Here is a 23,219-nt window from a genome sequence, read left to right on the forward strand (position 1 = left end):
AACGCGCGGCGCCGAGGAGGCTCCCTGGTGACGGCGAGGGCGGCAACAAGTCGGCGACAGAGGGACGGAGGTGGTGACGCAACAGAGCGGCGACGACCGGCGACGGGCGACGAGATTGCGCGGTGGCGGCGAACGGCGGCAGCGCGGCGGCGACTCGAGCGACGATGGAAAGCGAGCGACGGCGCGGCGGCGGAGGGGATTTATAGGGTGGCGGCGACCGGCTAGGGCGGGCGGAGGTTGGAGACCGAGTCGGCGACGACGCGGTCTCGGCGGCGGCGGATGCGGCGGCGGCGGTTGCGGCGGCGGCGCGGAGTTCGGCTCGGACGCGGCGCGAGCGAGCGGCGAAGCAGTCACTGACAGGTGGGCCCCACCTGTCAGTGGCGCGGGAGAGAGGAGGGAGGCGGCGCGGACTCGCGGCGCGGGCGACGCGGCGAGCTGGGCCGAAGCCGCGGCCCAGGCGGGGGCGCGCGCGGCGGGCGGAAGGAGGCCGGCTCGGCTGGGCCGGCCGAGCGGGAAGACGGGCCGGCTCGGCTGGGCCGGCCGAGCGGGAAGACGGGTCGGCTCGGCTGGGCCGGCCCGGGAAGGAAAAGAAAAAGAAAAAGAAAAAGGAAAAAGAGAGGGAGGAAAATTGGACTTCGGCCCAATTTGAGAAGGAAGGGAAAAAGAAAGGAAAAAGGAGAGAAAAAGGAAAACCCCACTTTTGCCGAGTTTTAAATTAATTTGTTTGGCCGAATTTTATACTTCTGCAATTTGAATTTAAATCCTGTTAGTCGATTTGCGAGCCACGATTTAATTGAGTTAATTCCTTTTAGAGGGATTTTTACTGAGTTAATTAAGCCAATTGTTATTTACGGATTTTTTTTTTACGATTTAGGCTTAGGACGAAACTCCGGGTGTGACAGTCTTAGATCATTCATGACAAATTCATACAGAGAACCAAACACGACCAATTACATGACTTCCAGACAATCAAACACAACCAATTACATGACTCTAGCCAAGATGAGAGCAGCTAGACTAGAGAATACGGATCAGACTAGGATCATACGAGCAACGAACAGACCCGTATATACTGCCGATAGAAAGACGGATGGAGCAGGTAGAGCTGTTTTGTTTTGTATTTTTACCAGAAAAACGAGGGAACAAATTACAGTTTACTAGATGGCGCAAGGTAGTTGGAATAGCGCGCTTGAGCTATGAGTTTGCCCGATTTCTTCTTGAGTTCCACCACCGCTACCCCCACTGCCTTGCCTGCGCGCAGAACCTTTGCTTCGATCTCAATCTCTTCCTGAGAATGAATTGGAATTAGTTGCATGTAGCAATAGATCTGAATGAATCAGTTGTGGGACTGGGAATGGCAGCAGTAACAACGATTCAATTTATTTACGATGGAGACGTACATCGGGGAAGGCAGCATCCAAGTAGGAGATGTTCATCTCCAGGGGCGAAGCCGAAGAGCTGGAGGAGGTGGAGGTGGTGTGGAAGGCAGCGGAGGCGACGAGGTGAATGAGCGAGGCCGTGGCGCCGCCGTGCAGGAACCCACCCGAGTTCTTCAAATCACCATCACGTATGATCTCAGAAGATGCAAATCGATCCGATTCCGATGCGACCAAGGAGGAGATACGAGAAGGAGATACCAGGAGTCGCGAGGGGACGGTGAAGCGGCAGAGGAGGCGGCCCGGCTCCGCGGCCTCCACGCGGATGCCCCGGAGCACAAAGGCGTCGTAGAACCCGGAGGGCAGCGCGTCAGCCGCGCCCACGCCAGCCTGCTCCAGCACCCGCCGCGCCGCCTCCATCTCCCTTCTCTTCTTCCCTGTTCCTTCCTTCCTTCCCACAATACCTCTCGGTCGAGGTCGCGGGGGACGACCCTGACTTGATGGGCCCACAAGACAGCCAGTCAACAAAAAAATAAAATAAAAATTATGGATGCCTTCGGCTCCGTCTTCGGCGAGGCCAAGCCGCCGGAGCCGCCGCTGCGACCCCTCCTCTTCCACGCCCACTCCCAGGCTCTATCCCTCCGCCTCGTCGCCACTGACCTCCACTCCCTCGCCTGGGACCGCTCCCTCTCCGTCTCCGACATCGATGACCTAGTAACCCTCCTCCGCCCGCCCTCTATTTCTGTTTCTCCCCATACCGGAACCCTAGTCAGTCTGTTCCAATATTCCATCACCACCATCGTTCCCCGTGCAGAGAGACGACGTAGGGATCGGCGGCTCATGGTCTGACTTTCTGGAATACCTCAAATCCTGCCTCTCCTCTGGGGAAGTGAAGCTCCTCTTCGCTGCCAGTCCCGCCCCCCACCACCACAACCTGCCCTCCGGTACGCTTTCTCTCTCCATTTAGTATATCATTGCCAATTGACAATGCCATCTTCCTATCCTCCTGCAGATACAGCTCTTGATCGTGTCAATCTTGTCGCTACAAAGGCAAAGGGGCTACCTCGCATCACCATCTCTCTCCACAGAGTTACTGCCTCCGCCGTGAACGATGTCATTGCCAATTTCTCCCTATCACTTTATGCCGCTTATAGGACTACGCAGGACCATGCATCCAGAGGTCCTACGCACTTGCACCTTCTTATCACATACTCACTCTCTACTACTACGTAGTAGTATTTGGTGCCCACGTTTGTTTCTGAAACATTGACATCCCTTCTTTTTCAGAACGGGAGCGAGCATCACAACTGATGGAGAGTCTATCGTCCGAAAAAGTAGTTTTCTGTAACTCCTGACTTGTTAACGAGTGTTTCCGTTGCCTGATGAGCACATTAGCATGAATGGAACTATAAAGCCACTACCTCCGTTTCACAACGTAAGACTTTTTAGTATTGCATAGATTCATATGGATGCTAATGAATCTAGACATATATACAACTACTATACATTGATTAATAGATGTATTTAGGAATAGCTAAAAAGTCATACAATGTGAAACAGAGGGAGTACATTTTTAAATCTACATTTTCTTATCGTCATAATGTCAAACCATTGTTAACTGTCTGGGTTCTTAACTTGTCGCAGCGCAAGTCATGCAACTTTAAAGTTCAAAAGGATGCCAACATAGTTTTTGATATACTAGAAATTGATTGGTGGATGTTTACTATATATAAATGCTTAATTTCATTAATCGTTCTTTTCCTGAAACCTTTCGAGCCATGAAAGCTCCAGTATCCTTATTCTCTGTATTGGCCTAGTGTACCAGGAGATGATCCACTTAGGTTCATTGTCTGGTGCTGCTTGCTTGCTCTGATTAATTGAATCTTTCTCATGTTTTTGTGTAGCAAAGCAATTGCTAATTTCTGACGATTTTTTTGTTGCAATATTTGGATATTTAAATTGTATTGCACGATGTTAGTAATACTGTTTGATTTCACAGGAAAAGAATGAAATAATGCAAAAACAGCTAGAAGCTCTTTCTTTTCTAGACAAAAGAAAGGCAACAAAGCCAAAGCTGGTGGCCAATCAGTTTCCAGGCGTGTCTGGTGTGGCTCAGGGCTCCGATCAGGTTATTGTTCCAGCTGAGCAGCAAATGCCAGGTGACCATGCTTATTCCCATGCAGCATTGAAACAAAGAACAATACCGTGTTTCGTCAGCTAATGAAATTGCAAACCTGCAGTAGTTTCACCTATCAAACTTCCTCCAGCTAAAGCCACGAAGAGAATAGCCCCTGTATCTCGAAGGTCGGTTTTCTTGAATCGCTTGAAAATTTTAATGTATCTGTTTGTAGACTATGGCTGACTCATGCTATTGTTCTTCAGGGCAAGACGAGGAGCTTTGTTGCAAGATACCGAAGAAAATGTTGAAGAATAGTTAGAAATTGCTTCTTCTATGTATTGATTATATATAAACTTCTAAAGCATGAGTATGTGCTCTGTTAGTTTTGCGGTCATTGCATCAAACATGTGAGATCAAGCTAATGAATTTGTCACAAATCCTGTTCAACTTTTGATTACGCACCTCATTTTTCTTCTTTTTACCTATTTGGCTAAGCCAAGTGTATTTATCATTTGTCTTTTAGCTGATCCAGTACTACTTTTTCAAAATTATTAGTTATTGTATTGCAGATAGATAAGGTTTTTTAATGATACTAAGAAACTTACTTTTAGCTTACGTTTGCTGGCTTTGGGTTATACAGTTTACTGGTTTAATTTCTTGCAGTGAGGAAATGCCTATATTCATAGAGTCATATACATTAGAGCTGATTGGGAGTGAGGGTTAAGGCCGAGTTCGTGCCCCTCTAAGTTAACTTATCCCCTCGCTTTTCACGCACACGCTTTCCGAACTACTAAACATGTGTATTTTTTGCAAAAATTTTCTATAGGAAAGTTGTTTTAAAAAATCATATTAATCTATTTTATATTTTTTTAATAATTAACAATTAATTAATCATATACTAATTTATTCCGTGGTAGATGTAAGTTAACTTACACCCACAATATCGAGCGTGGCCTAATTGGTCTTGATTGTAGCATGATACCATCACAAGATCATTTATAAAAGCATCAATACCTTGGCATATCTATGAATGGCATATCTGTGAACAGAATGTATCAGCTAACTATACATAAAGAAAATTTTCTTCTGGAAGACCATGCTTCATTTTATAGTTTATCCTTTGTGGGTTCGAGTAATGTGTAACAGCGGCCCATTGATTAAAGGACACCATCTTATATTATATATTTAATAAGAGGTATAACAAAAGCAATGTCTTAGTGTATTATTATTTTTCACTTCATTTGATCGTTTCACTTTCCTGTTTATCCGCCGCTTGCATTTCTTTGCCTGCTGTTATGCATGAATTGTTGCATGGACCAACTAAATTGGGTGTTATGGTTTGTTAAGACAAATAAACTCCATGATGAATGCTTCTATAATTATGGAATTGCTTGACTCATTGTTCTGCTTCAACCTACAGATACCTGCTGTAGCTACTGTCCTTGTTTCATCATGTCACTTGGCATGGTATTGCTCACTATATTGCGATATTCATTTTCCATTTCAGCAGCTATGTTTTCATGGAACCACCATCTCCATCTGTATTGACTGACAATAACATGTTCTTCCCTTAAACCACAGCAGCGAAAGTTGAACCTGGAAATGTTTTCTTCCTCCTAGCAGCAGCTCCACCATCAACACCGCAGGCACAGGGTGAATGCATGAGCATCCTGGCAAAGACCTGTTCCTTCCATGGTCGTTCCAAGACAATCGCTTCCTTTGTGACAGTTGCTAACTTGTTATGCATCGTCAGGCAGGTCGTCTGCTGTCCGTGTTGCCATCGCCCGGTTAGTAGTCAACTTGTCACCCAGTTTTCAGGATTGAGACTGGAGGTTAGTAGTGCATCCTCGTTGGTTTCTAAAACAGGGCATGCAATAGTGAGTTGCTGCTGCAAAAACCATGTGTAAACTGTAGTCCGATAGTAACTGGTAATGTTGTGGTTGCAACTCTACAGCAAGTTTGGAGGAGAGCTTGGCGGTCATCCTTTTATTGCTGAGCCATGGCAAAGTAAATTCCTGCAGATTTCCTTTATTTATACATCGATTTGGTGATCAAGCCCCAATTTGTTGATTTTTGCAAAGTTCTATTTTGAAATTCTTCATATTAAACAGTGATAATTGATTTGTCATAGAACACACTGCTATAAGCTACATTTTGTGATATCTCTACCTGTTATTTGGCTATTTATTGAACAAAACCTATAATTTTTAACATTTTAAAATCAAAATACGTTTCATAGAAATTTAACATCGAGTACTTGTGGCCCATCCACCGCTCTGCAGATATCACCTGGGAGCAAAGGATAAACCTACCAATTAAGGACTGCTTGGTATGTCTTTAGCTCCAGCTCCATCTTTTCTGGAGTTGGAGTATCAGTTTTATCCCAAATAAGAGTAGGTGTTTAGGTGATAAGGAAAAGGTAAACGGTTTCACCCAAAATAAGCGTAGATGGTTAAGAGTGATCGAAAAAAATAAACTAGAGGGATAAAAATAGGTCCAAGAAGCTTGACAGCTCTTGAGTTAAATTAAGAGGTGGGGCCTACTAAACATGCCCTTAATCACTACCCAAATTTGGTCTCTAATCCAAATCAAATAAGATAAACTCCCTATACGAGTACTCAGCTAGTGTGCACGAACCTATTCTTCCGAATCATAGTACCCTGTATTTTGATTGTCATAGCTTTATTTAAAAAGATGTGTAGATATATGGAAATATAAGTTGTAATTAAAAAACATTTAGTAATAAATGATAATCCCATAAGTTCGTTGAATAAGAAGAGTAATCAAACAAGTGAAAAAACCCAATGATATTATTCATTAAAGTATGGAGCAAGTATTAAGTAATTATTGGTTTTGTAGTGTAATACAGTAGCAGTTATCTTAAAAAAAAGAAGAAGAAAAGGACAAAGTGATTATGCTGTCCGGGTCCCAGCGTAAAAAACACCACTCCCACAAAAATAGCAAAATGATAGAGTGAGTTCTTAAAAGACCATTTTTTCTCTGTAGGTACGTGCATACAGTCCATCGTCGTTAATTATATAGTTATATAGTTATGCAAACCCGAGTATATTACTAGTAGTATAACAACAGAAGTAGAGGCTGCATGGACGAGAGAGAGAAAACTGAAGAAACATCCATGGTGGTGTTAGCTAAATACCACTAGTACAGTAGAGTAGGTTTTCCAGGAGCAGTGATATAGATCGAGTCAGGAGGTAGGCGACGAAGACGATCCGGGGATGCTCCGGAGGCTGATGAGGCCCCGTCGGCGTGCTGCTGGCCTGAGCGCGAGGCTGCACCTTGCCCTCAGCACGGCGTATCCCAGCACCCTGTAGGCCGCCACGAAGCCCACCATGACGCCCACGTTGCGCCATCGGCACTCCTCGCCGAGTCCCTCCCGGCGCAGCACCTCGTCTCCGGTGGCCACACACGCGCCGAGCACCCGCGCCACGCACCTTTCCCCTCCCGCGAACTCGTTCACCAGCAGCGCCTCGAACGGCCACTTGAACAGCGACAGGTAGTGCATGAACACCCAGCACGCCGGCATCGCCGCCCGCGTGATGAAGTAGCCGGAGAAGAGGAAAAATGATCCCATCACCCCCTGGATCGCCGCATTCCCCACCACGAAGTCCGGCGCCGCAGCCGCAAAGCACACCACCACCGAGTTCGCTGTGTACAGGATCAGCCACACCAGCACCACGAAGTACCCGAACGCCGCCGCCGTGCGCCGGAGCCCCGCCAGCCAGTACACCGGCGCCGCGAACACCACGGCCAGCGCCAGCTGGAACGGCAGGAACACTACCGCGTTGGCCACGGCGTACGACGACACGCGGTACGCTCCCGACGACGTCTCCTTTGCCAGGATCTCCCGCTCCTGCAGGAAGATGGGCAGCGCCTCCGTGGTCGACGACAGCAGGAAGGTGAGGAGGAAGGCGAAGAGGCCGACGCGCTCCGCCACCTTCTCCTCGCCCAGGTCGTAGAAAATGGAGCCCAGCGCAAGGCCGGCCACCAGCATGCACACCGTGCGGCACGCGAAGAGCTGCCGCGTCCGCGCCACGTTCTTGAAGAAGCGTTGCGATAGCACGCCCACCTCGCGCGCCCAACAGTTGGCGTACCGGCTGCTCGCCCGCACCCTAGTGTTACTGCTGTCCATGTCCATGCGCAGCGTGTCCTCGTCGGCCACCTTGTGCTGCTGGAACAGCTGCTGCAGCGTGCACCGGTCGCGGGCCGGCGGGAGCTGCGCTGCCGGTTGGGTGGCCTGTTCACCGGCGGTCCGGCGCCGGAGTGCGTCCACGTTGTCGATGGAGAACTCGACAGTGTCGACGTGCGGGGGAAGCGTGAGACCCGCGGAGGCGAGCATTGAGCGGAGGGCATCGACGGTGCCATGGTGGAGGACGCAGCCACCGGCGAGCAGGAGGACGGAGTCGAACATCTTTACAATACGCGCGCCTGGCTGGTGGATGCTGAGCAGTACCGTGCGGCGGCGCGTCTCGGCCATGGCGCGGAGCGCGCCGACGATCTGCAGCGCGGAGGCGCTGTCGAGGCCGGAGGTGGGCTCGTCGAGGATGAGCACCGCGGGGTCGTGGACGGCCTCGACGCCGATGGAGACGCGGCGTCGCTCGCCGCCTGAGAGGTCCTTGACCCTGGTTGCGGCGACGCGGGCGAGGGTGAGGTCATCGATGAGCGCATCGATGTCCTTGGGCGAGACGCGCGTGCCGAGGCGGAGGCGGGCGCTGAAGTGCAGCGTCTCGCGCACGGTGAGGAGAGGGAAGAGGACGTCGCGCTGGGTTACGTAGGCGGAGACGCGGCGCAGGTCGGCGCTGGTGGCGGGGGCGCCGTTGAGGAGCAGATCGGGAGGCGACGAGGGGTGGAGGCGGCCGGCGAGGATCTCGAGCAGGGTGGACTTGCCGGCGCCGCTGGGGCCGACGATGGCGAGGAGCTCGCCGGGGCGGGCGCGGCAGGAGACGTTGCGGAGAACGTGGCGGGTCGGGTGGAGGTGTTGGTCGCCTTCGTCGGCCTCGTCCCTGCTCCATATTTTCATCATGAGACTAGAGTGCGCGATGGGGATGTGGTGGTTGATGCCTCTTGCCTCCACCTCCACCTCGCAGCCGCGGCCTTTCTCTGTGGCCATCGCCATGGCCATGTAGGGAGGCGAGCTTCTTCTCGGGCGGAAGTGCACACAGAGTGACGATAGGAAGCTAAGCGATAGTATAAGAGTAGCTAGTAATCCGGCAGTTTCTGGTTGGGTATCAGCGGAGCGCGCAGGCGCAGCCAAGGAAGGAGTCACATGACGTCGTCGGTTAGCTTCACATGCTGCTTTTCCTCCCACGCGTGCGTTGCAAATCGTATTATTGGTTCTTGTGTTGTGTCTGAGCTGTGCGTGCGTGCTGCCTGGAAGTTGGTTCGTTCTAACTTTTTTGATTTTACTTTTGCTATGGAAATGTTTGATTTTTTGTTTTTCTGTCAAATGCACGTGCAATGCATGTGAGGTTAAGAGAAAGGCATGTATGGGATTTTTGACTTATATGTATGCTTTCAAATTATCATCTAATAAAAATGACTGAATTTAATTGATGAAGTTAAATTTTCAAACATTTGATCAATAGATGATCAATAGACGACCCTTTTGATTTTGCCTTACTTTCTTTCTTTCTTTCAAAGAGTTAAAAGGGCCTTGGTAATATGGTTGGTTGGTACTTTGTACTCCGTACTCGTCTCCTATTATTCGAGCGATCAGCCAGCCAGCTTATATATAATTAATGAACAGTAGGTACTAGCGAAGCAGCCCAGCGATGCTTTTGTCTTGTGGCGCAGTGTATGTATGTTATGTATAGTTCGTGCCGCATCCCTCCAGCGACCCGTGACCGGCCCCATTGCTGTTTTTCCTCCCCGTCCCCGTTCGTCTACCGCCTACCAGCCAGCCACCTGCACCATGCATCTGCCTGCTTATCCTCAATCGTTCTCAATCGTTCTTTGCTTGCTACCACTTCATCAGTGGGGTATTGTTCAGTTTGGTCAAGATTTTTTCAACGTTGATTTTTCCAGCATGCACGCAATGATCGTTTTATCATCTTTTCAGATGAAATTATTTAGTCGAAAAACTGGCACACAAGGAAATTGTATTTTTTTTTCTAAATTGAATTGTCAATTATATTTTAATTAAAAAGAAGTAAAAACCCTATACAGTTAACAAGGGAAAAGGGAAAAAAAAACACCTCACGCCGGGAAGTTGTAATCTTGCATGGTGGAGATAGTCTTAGAAGCTTCTAGTTGGAATACCAAGGGTGGGATATGGAAGTTTGGAGGTGACGGCCTAGCCAAGCCTAGATAGCTGCAGGTGGGATGGGAGGGAGGGAGGCAATCGATCGATCGGATCAAATTCGTGGCCGGAAAGAGCCGTCTTGGATTTGTGGGGCTGTGGGCTAAACGGAAGAGAAAATTATCTGGCGGTGCTTGGACGGTTGGACATGGGGGCCCTGCCACGAACTCACGATATGCCATTAGGCTCTAATACTTCCCGTTTCGAATGTAACTATATAGATGTAGGAATGAGTATTAAGAAAGAAATTATATGAGAATGATTAAAATAAAATTGCGATTCATTTAGAATAGAACGCATGTGAGAAAAAGTAAATAGATAATATTTGTGATAGGTTGAGATAAGGTGTGTGAAGAAAGCTCCATTTAACGTAATCACCACATAAGCACTTGATGCCCTAAGGATAGGTACCTGGTTGTCTCGGCAGCATTTTACAAGCCAAAAGCATCGTTCTCGTTTTAAACAGAGACTGGATTGTAGTAGCTAAACTACGATATTAGTTTAGTACACCGAATCTTCTACTAAATCTCCCTCGATCATTTTGCGGCAGCTTTCCCTCGTTTCCCTGCAAAAGGCATTCGAAAACAAATCACTCACTCCCAATAAATATGCAAAATGGGGATGCTGAACAATCCGGCATGCAGTTTCTGAAGCAAATGATTTTAAACCAAGCAAGGAGAACATACTCGGATGCCTTGTACCGCGGCAATATCTGCTTCCACATAGACATTGAAATGCTTTGGCAGGATCTTTGCCATCATCAAAATCAATACCATAATCCTGAAACCAAAAACATAACACGTAAAGAGGAACATCTTGCATGGACATCTTAATAGGTGTCACCTTTATAGCAGCTCCAGGCTTGGACCCCTTAAACTCAAAGGCGTTATGCAAAAAACGCAACAGGGGAAAAGGGAGGCTAGAAGATGATACTATTTTACTTCACTGGGAAGAGGATGAATTAGCCAGCAGATACTGCTATACAATGTTGACACACAATTACTAAAAATCTGGCATGAGTCATTCAAACACTAATGCAGGATAAAGGTTTTATTTTCCCGAATGATCATCCATCATAACTGAACCAAGAAATGATGACGAGACAGCATGACTAACTAGATGAAATATGTAAATCACATAACTTGTGAGATTAGCATTTGCATTGTAAGCATGTGAAGAGGTGTTAGAAAGGGCATTACCCAAGAATTACATTAGAGAAGCTTCAAAGGACAGTAAGGAGAGGATGCAACAGCTAAAGCTTGGTCTTTCTAGAGAAGTACTTAACATAAATCATTCATTGTTTGCAGGAAGAGTTTCTTTAAGAAACACATTTGTTTGAGCATTTGAACAAAGAACATGCTGCAGCAATATTGAGAAGTAAATATGCAAGACTTACATCAGAGAAGCCTCAAAGGACAGTAAGGAGAGGTTGCAACAGCTAAAGCTCGGTCTTTCTAGAGAATTATTCACATATATTGTGCATTGTTTGCAGGAAACACATTTATTTGGGCATTTGCACAAAGTACATGCTGCAGTAATATTCAGAAGTAAATATGCAAGACTTACCCATGTGAGCTCCTCAAATGGCTCCACCTTCTTGGTTGTGAATAATGCAAGCTGCGTAACCCCCCCAGGAAAACAGAATAGAAAATATCATGAACATGGCATGTCGATCATATGGTTTTTTTCAGGAACCTAACATGCATATACATAATTTTCAGTAGCTAAGAGGACCTACATGATAATAATGATGATCAGGCGTCTCCACTTCAACAGGAATCTCAACTAAGTTCGCATCAAAGCATCTATGTATGAAGTGTTCAAACAGAGAAATCACAAGTGGGTACATATAAGCAAATTTTTGTTGTTGTCATTAGTTATTAATTTCAAAAGAACAAGAGCACACCTATGGTTGATAAATCTCCCAACATTCCCATAAAATGTTGAATCCAGGGATAAAGCTTCCTCATCTTTCATTACACCTTCAGAACCCCAATCAGCATCCAAAAGAACAGGGAAGGTGTGCCTACCATTGCTCATGTTTTGAAGTGTCCTTTCATGCAGTTCTGTGTTTGTTAATACTTCTCCAACATATTCACAAACAAAGGCTCCTTTTGGTAGTTCATCAAGAGTGCGAAGACCCCAACCCTTCCCTTCTCCTGAGAAAAATACCTGTGGAAGTTCAAATTGACAGTAATCCAACCATTCAGCATTAGTACGATTTGCACATTGCTAGTGCTAAGTATAACATACATACCAATACAAGTCACAAAAGCATTAAATACTACCTGCAGATTGCATGTGATGCCACGTTGAACCACACGGTTACCACATTGCATGTTACAACCACATTTACTCCAGCATTCCTTGATAAACTTCCTAGCAAGGTGCCCTCTGCAAGGCTCTGGTGAAGATTCATTCCTAGATCTCTCAAATGGGCAAGATGTTGTACAGAAAAACTTGTGATGTTTTTCTGGAAAACGATTCATAGAGACACATTCATCAAGGAATGTTTTCCTAACCAAACCTTCTACTGTATATGCATATTCACCCCCAGTTTCTCTTGCGCAAGCACATGGTATAGGTGCAGACAAGCAGTTACCAAAGCAATCAGCACAACAATCTTCATCACCAATTCTTGCGACGGAGATGTTTACATAAGCATTTTGAAAAACAAGGTTCCCTCGTATATAATAAAAGGAAGGCGGACATTTCTCACTTGCAAATTCATTGACCACTGATATCCTCACTCTCTCTTCTCCCTTGGATATATCAGTTACATCATGGATAGGCTTCAAGTTGGCAAGTGCCAAATGAGGCTGCTGGTTAGCAATAGTTGAATTCCCTGAGCCTTCCACAATAAATGATTCTCCTGCAGATTTACATTTCCTGTTTCCAGCATTCTCACATGCTATTGGCTTCACAAATGGAATGTTACCTGTTATTGACTCGTTTTGTGAGCTTCTCCCATTGCCAGCAATTTCTGATTCTGTGTTATGTTCCGCAGTATGATCGCTCCCTAGTTGTACAACACACTGGCATATCTCATTCATAAGGCTACCAATAGAAAATTCAGGAGGCAGAATCTTGTATGAGTGAAGATATTTATCCTCCACCATCTTGAAAACTGCTTCTAAAGAAGGCATGCGGAACTTTGGGACAGCACTGCATTTTAGTGACATTTTGACCTCACCCATAGTGGATGATGCTACATTAATATTCAAACAAGCTGCTTCCTGCATGCTTTCAACTGAAGATCCTTTCCCAGTGTTCACCATGCAACAAGACTGAATTGTCCCTTTTTTCAGACCTATATAAAGTTCGTAGCTAAATGAGTCCAACCAGAATAAGCACACTATTCATATGTTTCATCAAACAATTGGAGATGTCCCATGAAAAAATATCACACTAAGATATTGAACAAAGATTGCGAGCAGAGCTTTGGAAGGATTTTTTATAAACACAAAAAGCTAGAAGAATAAAATATGAGACTGGACTGATCAATTAAAAAGTTATTGAGTGAACAGAGCTTTGGAAGAAAGGCGAGAAGAATAAAATATAAGAATGAACTGATCGAATAAAAAGGTTATGTTTTATATTGTGGCAAAGAATAGATATGGAAAGGCATACGGCCTACTTTAGTCTAGGACTTTTAAGAGGATGAGAGGAGTAAACCAAGTAACCAACTGAATGCCCCAAGATATGTTTTCAACATAATAGGCACCAAACATTTTTTCTTAAAATATAGGGTGCACAGTGCACTTGGATCTATGGACTATGGCTAGGCAGCTAGCAGTCTAGCAAAGTTATAGCCTCACTAAGCAAGGTCAGCTACCTCAGACTGGATGGCAAGATAGCCAATGACAGCAGTCATCACCGCACACGGAGAGGCAAGCTGGCTCTCCTGCACAGACAAGCAAGTGCATAGAGAGAGAGATTGTGCACAATCAACGTTACCAATCTTGTGTGAGCGAAAGCTAGCTTAGCAAATTTAAGCTAGGATCCAAACACCCCTATAATTAATGGCCACACAAACTGGCCAGTTAAATTACATCCTGACACTCTAATTAAAATGCCAAACCAACAAAAAGCAAAATGCATAATGTAAACATAGAAGTAATGACCACCTATGACACCTATTATCTAAGGCATGACAAAAATGGAAGAATCAATTAAAATTGTGTAAGAAAACCTGAAATCTGTGGAACATTTTGATCAGGTGGAGGCAATGCCAGAGGAAGTGTGACCCTTGAGGAGCTGGCATTGAGCGGATAGTCGATTAGGCCAGGTTGGGAATTTGGGCAGTCTGATGTAACAGCGGCGCCTTGTCTGGCGTCCATATCGGGTTCAGGCTTAGGCTCCTTGAGGAATGCAGTGTGTTGGAAATCTTCATCCATCATTTGTCTTGGCCTCTTGGGTGCTGTAACAGAAAGTCGTACGGAGGCCTTGGTTTGTGGACGGAATTGAGGAGATCCACCATGGGCTTGGGGTGAGATAGCGGCAGTAGCATCTTGGTCATCCGCAAGGGATGGATGCGGCGATTGAGGATGATGAGAGGTGCCCCTCTGGCGCGTCACTAAATCAGTTGAGTTGGTCCTTGGCTTCTTGGTGAGAGGTTCGTCGGTATCGTTATCCGCAACACGCGAACCACCACAGACGGCTTCGTCCGGCGTGGCACTGCAGCCGCCAAGCTCCCGGTCCTCCTGATCCCCAATATCGGCGGCTTGGGGCGCGGTCTCCTGAACCCCCACGGCAGCAAGTTAGTCAAATCTGATAGATAGTACAAGGGTCAGTCGAAATAGGCATCGCATCTCACCTGGTGGCGGTCGAGGATGGCGTCGGCGAGGGCGCGGTAGCACTCATCCTCGATGGGCTCCCAGTTGTTGCCGAAGAGCCTGAGGAGGTTCTTGAGGACAGGAGTGGCCTCCTTCTTGGAGAAACCCAGCTGCTTCATGGCGTCCAGCGCCCTCCTCGCCCTCTCCGTGTTGGATTTCGAACCCATACCTCCCACCTTCCTTCCTTCCTTCAGGCTTCCGCTATCTAGTCAAGTCTAGGGCATTGCTAGGGTTTTGGGTGCCATCGCCATGAGTCTTCTTCTTCTGCTCAACGGGCTTCTCGTGGGGAAAAGTGGGACTCGGGGAACGGAAAGGCCGGTGTCGCCCTTGCCATCCCCAACACTCATCTATTTCATCCTCTATCATAGAAATAAAGGATGAAGAGTTAAAATTGAGTTTCAGCAGAATATCTATCTCATCATCTATTTTTGGATGTCATCCATATTAGGAGAAAGAAACTCTATAGTTAAATGTTTTCTCTCCAATCCTCTAAATAGATATAGAGGATGTCATATATAAATGATCTGCTGGAGTACAAAAGAATATGAAGGATGAAAATATTTTAGATGATCATTCAAATGAAGATATGGATGACCAAGTTTAGATGAGCTGCTGGGATGCTCTTAGAGGTTTTTAGCTGTGCGCCATAAAAAAAAGATGGTGCCGGTCTCTGTGCCACTAAAAAGTTCGGTCCTCCCTCTATGCCATCGTCGAATTTTATCGCGTCCTCCACACCATTCCGTCCGTTTTTGGTACTAACGGTTGATTAAAATGAGGCAGTTGCCCTTAGGGTTGAGATGCAATATTGGCAAGTTGGTTTTCCTATATGCCATTTGGAGGGAGTATACATGCCTATGTTTTTAGGGTTTCAACATTAAATTTAGAGTTATTTTGAGGGTTTTTTATTATAGTTTATTTTTTAGCCTTTGCTTAAGAACACATGTATATAAAAGTTTCATTCATAAATTATTTTTTGTTTGCAAATAAGATGACCACGTTTCACAGACCCATAAAATTTCAATAGCTACCAACTAGCATTCTCTATAATTTACTGATAAAATTACTTAATAAAATGTTGACATTGTCAACAATCTTTTCTCTTAGCAGTAAAGGGTGGATGTATTCAATATACGATATCTCTCAGCAGTACAAGGATTATGTACTCAATATATGGTCTTCATAGTACTTTCCATATACATACCAAAGTATAGTACTTTCCATATACATACCAAAGTAAATCCAGTACTTGATACTAAGTCTACACCAGGTCACCTCAAGATCAACGCCACCTCACTAAAGTTTAATGGACCTGTTTCATGAGTTCGCAATAGCCACCACCTGCTCGGGTGTCTTCCTCAGCTTGTGTTGCATATGGATCTCGCTGGTGGCGATGAATGTGTGGATACGTGGCCGCCGTGCATGCCACACGGCCTCCCAGGCGGCGTCAATGTCTCGCTTGTTGCATCGCGAGAGGCCGCAGATGACGGGCACGTGGCCGTCCTCCCCGATGGGTGTGTTCCCCACCTTGATGGCGATGGAGCGCACCGCGTCGAGGTCGTTGGGGGAGGAGGTCGGGAACCTCGCCTCGATGATGTCAACACCGAGGCGGGCGAGCTGGCGCACGATGATGAGCTTCTCGACGCTGGTCATGGTGGCCCTGGGGGACTACTCCCCATCGCGGAGGGTGGTGTCGAAGATGCGGACGTAGTTGGGGTCGTCGATGCGGTTAGGGACATACTCCGGCCGGTGCGGCGCCTCCATGTAGGCCTGGACGGGGCAGGCGAAGGCGATGGCGCGGTGGCGGCGTGGAGCCCTAGGGTGGGCGGTGACTCGGGAGGAGAGGAGCGCGCTAGGGCGGAGCGGGGTGGAGGCGCGGTTCGTGGAGGAGCAGCAAGGTTTGGGGGAGGAGAGGAGGGAGGAGGAGACCATGGTCGCCGTCACCGGGATTTGAGGCCCACTATGCCAGCGCCTAAGAGGGTAAGATGAACATTTTTTTAGTCTGGGTCCACATGTCAGAAGTTGTCAAATGGTGAAACTCTACCGGAACATGGACGGAATGACGTGGAGAGCATGATAAAGTTCGATGATGGCATAAAGGTAGGACCGAACTTTTTAGTGGCACAGAGGCCAACATCATCTTTTTTAATGGCACACAGGTAAAAACCTCCACCCCTTAACTCATCAGTTAAAAGAAAATCGTCAAATACTGCAAATTTTATAACATCGTTAATCGTTAAGATCATCTAATGGCCGAGTTGGTCCAATACGCCAGATTAAGGTATGGTGGGGATTCGAGGCCCATCCAGCACGTTTCCTGCGCAAAGTTATTTTTTTGCCATTTCCCTTCAAAGTTTTTTCTGTCCTGTTGTTGTAAAACCTTCGCAAAATTGGGAGAAAAAGGGGTACTTTTGTTCGTTCAACAGGCTGTAAACCCTAAGCCTTCTGAATTCTTCGTGAAAAAATTGCAAAAATGAGACTCCATGTTTCGCAGATTTGTCAATGAACTTTAACTTTGTCCTTGATTTTTAAGGTTTTTCATCGTAATTTATTTTTAAAATTTACTTTTAGATTGCTATATATGTGCCATAAAAAAGTCAAAGGATGAGCCTACATGTCAACATGATTGTTGCGCAAGGTTCATAAAAATGATTTTTTTTAAAAAAAATCACTTCTATTCATTCAACAGCTGATACTAACACAGGGCCACAGGTCAGGAAACAAACCAGTCGTTAAATAGTATAACTGAGCTGATCAATCAGTATGGATAATTACGAAATGCCATCACATCCGCACTATCACATTCCTACCACAACCATTTTATGTTCTACAAAAAGACCATCTTCTGTACCCCACAGGAGCCGTACAACCAACATCTCGGTACAAAACAGCCTTGATTCAACAGTGATAACTAGAAGGCCAAGTGTGGTGAGCGCCTCTAAATATCTCTTGATGACCTGCTCGTCAAGAGGCCTATGATTTCCCAATGGAAAGATCCATGTGAAGATAAGCAATGCAGGCTACAAAGAACAGGAACACTGCCGATATCAGCATCAATGGTTCTGCGAGCATGAAGATCGGGTTGAATTCGTAATACACCTGCAGTGGAGTTTCACATCAGCAACACTCAAGACAATTACTAATCAAAATCAAACGTAAAAATAGAACAAGGCATGTCTGTCAGAAAGTACCTGGAAAGGTACATTGTGCTCTCCAACTACGTTTTTCTTCTTTAGTACCACTGTCGTCCTTCCAACAACATCAAGGTATGAATAACTAGTCTGCATCGTAGCATATATCACTATCAAACAATAATCTTCAGGTACTGAAATCCAAAAAGGGCAAGATATTATCAAGGTAAGAAGGAACAAACTAAATGCTCATGGTTAAATTTCCTCGCAATAATACTTATTGGTGCCCTGTTACTGTACCTACTCCATTCTACAGAACTATGCACAGTTCATGATAGAAACCAAGCCATGAAAGCTGTGGACGTAATACTCCACACTTGTTTAAAAAAATTGTTTTTAAAACTAAGTCATAAATCAATTTGCATTCAATCCCAAATGTTTCTTCTCTCTTCTTTCATTTCATTACTATTTTTTTCTATCGCTCTATTGTTTATTGTTTCTTCATCATGTAGAAAAATACATGACATTAACTTGGTGAAATTATGTCTCAAATTCGTAGTATGTAACAGATTGCCAAAAATATAATTAATCAACAAGAAATAGAACATGAAATGGGCAGCATCATATATACTCGTGATTCATTAGATTGGGATACTCGGTATCCCAATCTGTTAGTATCTTACGATACTATGATCTTACCTAGTATCTTAACTTTCATGGTATCCTGATCTTACTATTCACTTCCGCATGATACTACCAAATCTTAGGTACTATCCCGATTCTACGATCCCTACAATCCTACGAAAATATATTTTAAATAAGGTGGATTGGAAATTATGTGAATAAGTATGCTCAAGTTTATAAAAATTAATTAAATTTACCAAAAACAATATTATATGTTTTAATTTAACATATTATATGTTTTATATAAAAGTATGTACTTTCTAAAATTTGATAGTATCCCTATACTATGATAGTATCTCGATTCGATGGTACTAGGAAAAAAAAACGATCCTACCTAGTATCCCAATACTGATTACCTTTGCACCAAGTACCATCAGTCAATAAAAGAACCAAAGCAATTTCCGAATGAGAAGTCCAGGCCGGCTCCACATGCGAGGTCTCTCTCTCTCTCTCTCTCAGCTACTCCTATGTCCACTTCCATTGTTGCCATGACCAGAGGGCTGCGCTCATCAGCTAGGCAAGTGCCTAGTTTCTAGAAGGCTTCATATTTCCATTTCATAGTTTCAGCTCAACTAGCAGAGCGGATGGTCCAACTGTTTGGCAACAGCAGGCACATGCAAGTGCAAATGGCTCAAGGAGCAATATACTAGGGGTGCGCCCTGTCCCAAATACCAAGGGGCACATGTCCACAAACTAATGGCACAAACGACGTCCAATCAGCTGGTGGCTGCCGCCAGCATTACATACATAGATGGAAGGCTCAAGAGATAATATTGGCACTATGCAGTTTTAACATCCATAAGCCTTAGTGGAAGACAGATGATCCACTGAAATAACAAAGATAACTTGCCAATGTTCTTAGACTGAATCATCTGTTGATAATAATTTGTTAAAATATAGGTGTAAACTTGCTGCTTAGCACTAAAATATAGAACATAGATATACGAACAGAAGAATGACAATAAAGAAAGATGGGATTACCTCAAAATACTGTTCCAACAGGAAAGGAACTAGAGCTTGTGGATTTTTGGATCCCTCAGGAAGCACAACCTATAACACCAAAAGATATATGGATGATATTGTAGGATGTAAACATGCCCAAAAATAACATCTAAGTCCTATAATCATTTCTTCCAAACAAACATCTATTCAGTCCGTTTCCCCAAGAATCTTTTTTTGCTTGGTTAAGAACCCTCACAGTTGTAACAGAGATGAAATATGAGATATGCAGATGAACATAACTAGTCAAGTATGACCGAAAATAAAATAATGGATTGAATTTAGGTTGAAGATCAGTCATGAGCATATTGTGTATGAATTGAACAACATTCCTGGACATCTGCTAGATGATATAATATTGGATTTTTTTAGAGTGCTCCAAGATTATTTGGACCATTCATTTTGTGTTCATCCGATGGTTAGGATTGATCTTACCTCATTAGAGGTAAGAGATCACAAAGAAAGGAAAGATAAAATCTGTCTATCTGCTATAAATATTGATGCCTACATGGTAAGTAATTAATGAAATGCTGTCATAATTCAAAATTCGAATTACAACATAGCAAGGTACTTACTTTTATAATTTTTCAACTTTTATATGTTTAATTCCTTAATGAGAATTTTAAATTGTACTACCAAATTACCATAATTCAAATTTGGTGTTCATATGTCAGACTGTAAATCACTTATATGCTTATGAAATTTTCAAATAATTTGAAAACTAAATAATTGTTCATTTCATTGTAGCAATCCTAATTTTGGATTTTAAAGCTACGGTCCATTTGATTTGTACAATGTAAATTTTTGTTTTTACGAATACTAATGTCATACCATGATTTCCTATGGAACTTTGGTTATCAACAAAATTTAAATAACCACTTAACATATTAAAATAATAACATGCATGTCCATTTCAATCGTTTGAACGTTTGGAAATTTACTGTGCCCGGATTTCTTGCATATGGTTATCTTTAGAAGGAATGTTGTAGTCATTAATGCTTTCCTTTTTCTGCTAATATATTTATCATTAGACAAAACAAATAAAAAGTGAATGGCCAGGATTTATAGTTGGTTCTTACCACCCTAGTGGTAAGAGGGAGCACCTTAAAAAAGCTCTATAATATTGTTTCTTTTTAAATGAAGGCACATTTAGAACCAAATGAGAAATATGAATCATCAGAATATTTAATAGTTTGTATTCTTACTTTGATAGTAAGATCATTGACCACTGTATCCAACAGAGGGCACCCAAAAGTAAGGTTCAAGTAGCGCCGACCATCATCTGATTCAAAGAGAAAATCTTGCAATGGCAAACCATAGCCAATGGTGAATGTGCAGTGCCAACCACCAAATAATGGATATCTGGGCTCAATTTCAAGTTCTGACTGCATTAAAGAAAAACAATCACGTCAAAAATTTTACATTAAGGTAAAAGGCTATCTTATATTCCACTAGCATATGATTCACCACACCACATGGAGAAACATATTGTACCTTGTGTGAATCACTACGCAAATGGGATGAAGAGATGTTGCCGATCTCGTCGCGATAATATACTGAATGAACTCGAGGAGGCAACCTTACAAGAAGATTCTTAAATGATGACACTCCACTTATAGAAGGCCTAGATTGATACTCAAGCCTAGCAAGAAAGGACCCAAATGAGTAACCACAAAGCATTAAACTAAGTTTACCAAACAATACACAGAAGGACTGATTCGGTAATACTTCATACATCTTCAAATGAAAGGTTACTGATTTGCATATCTGATATCTGTAAGGCCTGTTGCTAGCACATATATATATGCCTGTAACTATTTGAATTCGTCATGGAATGTGTGACTGACATATCCAGAAGTAAAGAAATATTGGGATGTATTCAGTTTTTTTAATTATTTTGTTGTCAGATGCTAGAGGACCTATATTGTAGGGAAAAAGGTTGACAGATGCCTAAAACAAGGGGTTCAGCTTTTAAGTCATGAATCATGGGTTGCTGGAATGGTTTTGTAATTTGATTTGCACTATAGACATTGAGATGGCTAAAATAAGATAGTCCAAGCAGTTGGATTCCAAGAGCTGAATACCAGATATGATGAAAAGACCAATGTGAAATATTCTTGCAGGCTCACAGCTAACCTTGAAAAGACTCCTTTGTGCCGAGCACCACCATGTTTCAGCTTATACTGCTCAGTGATTTGGACACTCCCCCAATGAGAAATTTCCACGTTGCGCACAAGTTCCTCAACAACAGCAAATGGATGATTATTCTCATAATGCACAAGTATGGGCAAGTAGGAGTTTGGAATCTGGTTGCTGTATGTGCCGTATTTCACTTCATTACCAGCCCGACTGGTGGGATCCACCCTCGTGAAGGACTCCACACTATTACTCGGCATTTTAATGTAGGTAGCCTGTTCCATAACATGATACGGAGATAGAAGCACAGCACTGTCACGGTAGTAAACCAGCTGGGGATCTGACTGGGTGATCTCTGCTGGGAAGGGCTCTAAAGAGTGTGTCAGCGCATAAAATACTTCCAGTGTCGTCACCTCAGAAGGTTTTAGTGGACTGCTCAGCAAAACAGAGTACAGGCGAGCGCCATTTGGAAGGGCAGCGATATCAGAGGCTTTGATGGAGAGGGGCACATATATCTTCTTCTTGCGCTTTCCCTCTGCTCTGGTCGCCTTGACAATTGCGAGATGTTCAACCTCTGTGGGTGTGAATGCGAGGAGAACTTGAGATGCTTCAGGGGCAGTGGCATCATTCTCGACCTGGAAGAGGTTCAACTGTGACTACAAATGCAGATCTTGCCGAGTTGACAATTGGTTGAATCAATATCAAGATTTACCTTAAGTGTGAGGAAAACTTTGACGACGGGGCTGGTTAGGTCGATCTGCAGGATTTTGCATTTCGGTAAGTGTGTTACTGTGCTTCGCCATTCACAAAGTTAAAACGATGAAGTGGTACAAAGTAGCATACGGTCCATGAAAAAGGAAAATTAAACAGAGGTAATAAATCCTGATCCAGTGCATTAGATCCACGCAAACATACACACCGGTTGATAAATCAAACAATAGATGTCAGCTGTTAACTCGAGATTCGAGTAAGTAACTAGGTATAGGTTTGGTCCTCAAACAAGCAACCAAGATTTACAAATTAGAAATGTGTGTGGGAGAGATCGAGCGGCCGAACCCTTTTCTCGGCGGAGATGACCCGGATGCCGTCCTCCGGCACCGGCGGAGAAGATGATATGGAGATGGCTGCGGCTAGTAGGATGTAGGATACGGCGGTGGACAAGACTACGAGGGACGGCGCCATCGCGGTCGTTGCCTCCGGCGACCGCCTCGGCTGACTTGACTACCGTAGGCTGAGGGGAGAGAAAGGAAGGGAAGGGAGATATCTCCCTCTTGCCTTAAAGGATGCGGACGCTAATGGCCTCGCCACTTCTGGGCCGGTGGTTTGGTCTGGCCCAAGTACTAGTAGTACAATATTGAACCCTAAAAGTTTTTAGAATTTTTAATTTTATTTATTACATAATTTACAAAATTAAATTTTTATTTTAAAAATTCACAAATCCAACATCCTGCCGCCCTCCTAGATGGCGGAATGCCTACGCGACAGATGGCAGGCTGGCCGGCACGGAGGGACGATGACAGCGGCTAGCAATATTTTTTATTTAGGCCCTTTGTCAGGTGGCAAGGGACTGCAAAATTATCGCGCGTGTCCGGAAATTTTTTGATTGAATCGTGATTTGATATATAT

General features: G+C 44.4%; 5 protein-coding genes across 7 annotated transcripts; 1 reads left to right on the top strand and 4 right to left on the bottom strand.

Moving 5' to 3' along the window:
• Positions 1 to 931: 931 nt before the first annotated feature.
• LOC107303973 (acyl-coenzyme A thioesterase 13-like) lies at positions 932 to 1,815 on the bottom strand. Its single transcript, XM_015835852.2, has 3 exons — positions 1,638 to 1,815; positions 1,401 to 1,550; positions 932 to 1,288 (listed from the first exon to the last, which is right to left on the bottom strand). The coding sequence occupies exons 1-3, from the start codon at positions 1,794 to 1,796 to the stop codon at positions 1,148 to 1,150; spliced, it is 450 nt and encodes a 149-aa protein (XP_015691338.1). The 5' UTR covers positions 1,797 to 1,815; the 3' UTR covers positions 932 to 1,147.
• Positions 1,816 to 1,902: 87 nt separating this feature from the next.
• On the top strand, positions 1,903 to 4,058 carry LOC102713267. Its single transcript, XM_006653027.3, has 7 exons — positions 1,903 to 2,090; positions 2,191 to 2,320; positions 2,389 to 2,556; positions 2,664 to 2,710; positions 3,376 to 3,535; positions 3,617 to 3,680; positions 3,759 to 4,058. The coding sequence occupies exons 1-7, from the start codon at positions 1,923 to 1,925 to the stop codon at positions 3,808 to 3,810; spliced, it is 789 nt and encodes a 262-aa protein (XP_006653090.2). The 5' UTR covers positions 1,903 to 1,922; the 3' UTR covers positions 3,811 to 4,058.
• Positions 4,059 to 6,329: 2,271 nt separating this feature from the next.
• Positions 6,330 to 8,662, bottom strand: LOC102721835 (ABC transporter G family member 5). The gene has a single exon (XM_006653864.2). The coding sequence runs from the start codon at positions 8,633 to 8,635 to the stop codon at positions 6,701 to 6,703; it is 1,935 nt and encodes a 644-aa protein (XP_006653927.2). The 5' UTR covers positions 8,636 to 8,662; the 3' UTR covers positions 6,330 to 6,700.
• Positions 8,663 to 10,099: 1,437 nt separating this feature from the next.
• Positions 10,100 to 14,974, bottom strand: LOC102721548 (histone-lysine N-methyltransferase SUVR4-like). 3 transcript variants are annotated; one of them, XM_006653863.3, is made up of 8 exons: positions 14,628 to 14,969; positions 14,004 to 14,550; positions 12,100 to 13,121; positions 11,718 to 11,983; positions 11,550 to 11,616; positions 11,378 to 11,428; positions 10,498 to 10,591; positions 10,100 to 10,376 (listed from the first exon to the last, which is right to left on the bottom strand). In XM_006653863.3, the coding sequence occupies exons 1-8, from the start codon at positions 14,811 to 14,813 to the stop codon at positions 10,348 to 10,350; spliced, it is 2,262 nt and encodes a 753-aa protein (XP_006653926.1). In that variant the 5' UTR covers positions 14,814 to 14,969; the 3' UTR covers positions 10,100 to 10,347. The 3 variants fall into 3 exon arrangements, with proteins under 3 accessions (XP_006653926.1, XP_015692152.1, XP_015692153.1); XM_015836666.2 differs by lacking the exon at positions 11,550 to 11,616; XM_015836667.2 differs by lacking the exons at positions 10,100 to 10,376; positions 11,550 to 11,616 and having other exon boundaries at positions 10,504 to 10,591; positions 11,842 to 11,983; positions 14,628 to 14,974.
• A 2,385-nt stretch (positions 14,975 to 17,359) lies between these two features.
• On the bottom strand, positions 17,360 to 22,844 carry LOC102712988 (dolichyl-diphosphooligosaccharide--protein glycosyltransferase subunit 1B). The gene is made up of 8 exons (XM_006653025.3): positions 22,650 to 22,844; positions 22,306 to 22,350; positions 21,594 to 22,228; positions 20,952 to 21,099; positions 20,663 to 20,842; positions 19,440 to 19,508; positions 17,835 to 17,924; positions 17,360 to 17,742 (listed from the first exon to the last, which is right to left on the bottom strand). Exons 1-8 carry the CDS (start codon positions 22,773 to 22,775, stop codon positions 17,617 to 17,619), a joined length of 1,419 nt encoding a protein of 472 aa, XP_006653088.1. The 5' UTR covers positions 22,776 to 22,844; the 3' UTR covers positions 17,360 to 17,616.
• Positions 22,845 to 23,219: the final 375 nt, after the last annotated feature.

The sequence above is a fragment of the Oryza brachyantha genome, chromosome 4 (assembly GCF_000231095.2).
Source record: "Oryza brachyantha chromosome 4, ObraRS2, whole genome shotgun sequence".
NCBI lineage: Eukaryota > Viridiplantae > Streptophyta > Magnoliopsida > Poales > Poaceae > Oryza > Oryza brachyantha.